The sequence below is a fragment of the Sander lucioperca genome, chromosome 4, assembly GCF_008315115.2.
Source record: "Sander lucioperca isolate FBNREF2018 chromosome 4, SLUC_FBN_1.2, whole genome shotgun sequence".
Lineage (NCBI taxonomy): Eukaryota > Metazoa > Chordata > Actinopteri > Perciformes > Percidae > Sander > Sander lucioperca.
This window is the reverse complement of record NC_050176.1, coordinates 41,113,409-41,115,908: the sequence shown is the minus strand read 5'-3', so window position 1 is coordinate 41,115,908 and position 2,500 is coordinate 41,113,409. Positions and strand designations below refer to the sequence as shown.

The 2,500-nt window shown below is 45.9% G+C and overlaps 1 protein-coding gene and 1 pseudogene across 1 annotated transcript in view; both read left to right on the top strand.

Moving 5' to 3' along the window:
- Positions 1 to 244, top strand: part of psen2 (presenilin 2) — a 17,182-nt gene extending 16,938 nt beyond the window's left edge. The window contains exon 11 of the mRNA XM_031297113.1: positions 1 to 244. This exon is cut by the window's left edge and continues 55 nt beyond it. Within this exon, the coding sequence (XP_031152973.1) occupies positions 1 to 101 (101 nt within the window). The 3' untranslated portion in view covers positions 102 to 244.
- The window catches only part of LOC116048142, a 568,688-nt pseudogene that overhangs the window by 142,190 nt on the left and 423,998 nt on the right, over positions 1 to 2,500 (top strand).

Sequence of the window (2,500 nt, the reverse complement as noted above, 5' to 3'; positions counted from 1 at the left end):
TGCCCATCTCCATCACCTTCGGCCTGGTCTTCTACTTCTCCACTGACTTCCTGGTTCAGCCCTTCATGGACAACCTGGCTGCCAACCAGTTCTACATCTGAGAGCAAGGCCCACCCCCTCCCATCTGAGAGCAAGCTCTACTCCCTCCCAACTGAGAGCAAGCCCCACATCCTTGCCATCTGAGAGCAAGGCCTGACCCCTCCCATCTGAGAGCAAGCCCCACATCCTCGCCATCTGAGAGCAAGCTCTACACACTCGCCATCACCCTCCCCCCCTCCCCCCGCAGGGCCAGCATTGATGTAACACACAAAGACTACTTCCTGTCTCCTACCTTCACTAAGTCTGTTTGAGGAACTCGATGCGTTGTCTGATTCCTGCTGACGACTAGTTTAAACATCCTGTAACTCGTGTAGAGTCTCTGAATTTAAATGCTCGCCGTGACGTTTGTTACTCCAAGCAGCGCGGCTGCGTGTGATTGCCCGACGCTGCCGTCAGTCCGAGCAAACAGCCTGTAAAGATTCCCTCTGGAGATTTAAGCTTTTTATTGTGTCCTGTCCTGGCTGTCGGTGTCTGTTCTCCACCTGGAACACGTTGTTTAAAGTCCTCCTGACATTTCTTCATAATCTAGTCAGACGCTTACTCTGTAACGGACGCAGGTTCTTCCCTCTTTAACACTACACCAGCTGCTTGATTTGTTGCTCTGGAAGCTGATTTGTATATTTAACATTGTATTAATAATTTGGAATAAACGTGTCTGTGAGGATCTCAGTCATCCAGGTCAGTTATTCATGAACATCAACTGGACTCTGTAGAAGCTGCTCGAAGGCCTTTGGTGTCAACATCCGAGAGACTTGTTCAGCTCTGACTGAGCGGTAGAGAAACCCGGCTGTCTCCCCTCTGTGGGGTCGTTATCAAGGTGATCGACACCGCTTCTTTCTTCAGAGCGGTGCGATGCAGCGAGGAATGTGCAGACATGTTTATGTATATTGGAGGGTTTCCTCCGGTGTAATGTTGATGGATTTCAAGATGTTTTTTTAAACTACAGTTACAGCAGGGTGGAGGGCAGCTCCGTCGGAAACTTATACGTAGTCATATTTTAACATCTCCAGTTAGTATTTAGCACTGACTCAATGTAGGGCCCTATAGAATCGGTCTTACAGCAATTTCACAGAAACTATTGGGCTCTCGCAAAATCGTAGATTTAAAAAAGCTATAAGACAGATTCTATAGGGCCCTACATTAAGTCAGTGCTAAACACTAACTGGAGATGTCAAACAGATGTCTAAGTTTCCAACCGAGCCGCCCCGCTGTAACTGTAGTACATTAACTAATGTAGAGACGGTCACATGACTGGACCCAGCCACCGGGCTAAACTTCTCTGGGGGAAACGTAGCAACACAAACGCACGGCCCAACAAAGAAGGGCCAACGCCAGGCCAAGGCTAGTACTGTGTGAAGGTTTCCTCCTCTTTATTCCGTCAGCTTGCAAACTACAGAACCATGTCTAAAAGCTGCTGTGTGGAGATATGCGCTACCAACAATGTAGAGAACCCAGAACTTGAGTTTTTAGAAGCTGCCGACCCAAAAACTGAGTTTTTATGAAGACAGAAGTGGAAACAGACGTGAGGAATCAGCAGAGAGAATGGAGAGAGACACTAAGGTAACGATATGTCAGACATTTAGTTACCAAGTCAAACATCCAAATGTCAGTTTTAGGCTGACTGACTGTAAGTTCAGCTAACACACGTAACGTCAGCTTGTCTTCATAAAAGCTCAGTTTTACGTTACGTGTGTTAGCTGAACTTACAGTCAGTCTAAAACTGACATTTAGATATCTGACTTGGTAACTAAATGCTTTCTGTACGTAACATCTGACATAACGTTACCTTCATAAGAACTGTTTTTTAAGTTCTGGGATCTTGACCCTGTTGGTACTGAATATCAGCACACACACACACACACACACACACACACAGAAACACAGATAGCCACAGACACACACAGCCAGCCAGACACACACACACACACACACACACACACACACACACACAGAGAGGGGAGGGGCAGAGGGGGGAGGGGGGGTGTGTTTCTATATTTTGTAGTAATAATGACTCAGGTGTAGTTTGGTTTCACCTCATCGTCGTTTTTTGTGCAATAAAGTCAAACTGTCCAACGTGAGTACCGAGCTGAAGGAATAATGAAATACTCCAACTTCACAGTATGGATCGTTTCTCTTCTGTCGCAGCTTTTCAGCCTCTTTTAGCTTCTAGTTTTGGGTTTTGCAGCACACTTCCTGTCAGCTGTTCTGATCTCTGCAGCTATGACACAAACATTAGATGTAAATGAATAACTTACATTTTAGTCTTAATGCATCATTGTTGTGATTCTTACATTTCTCTTATTGTGAAAATATAAACTGAATAAAGAGAAGAAATAAGTTGAGTCACAGGCGACGGACGTCACACGGCGATCGGAGGGAAACGGGGAACGTGATGGTGAGC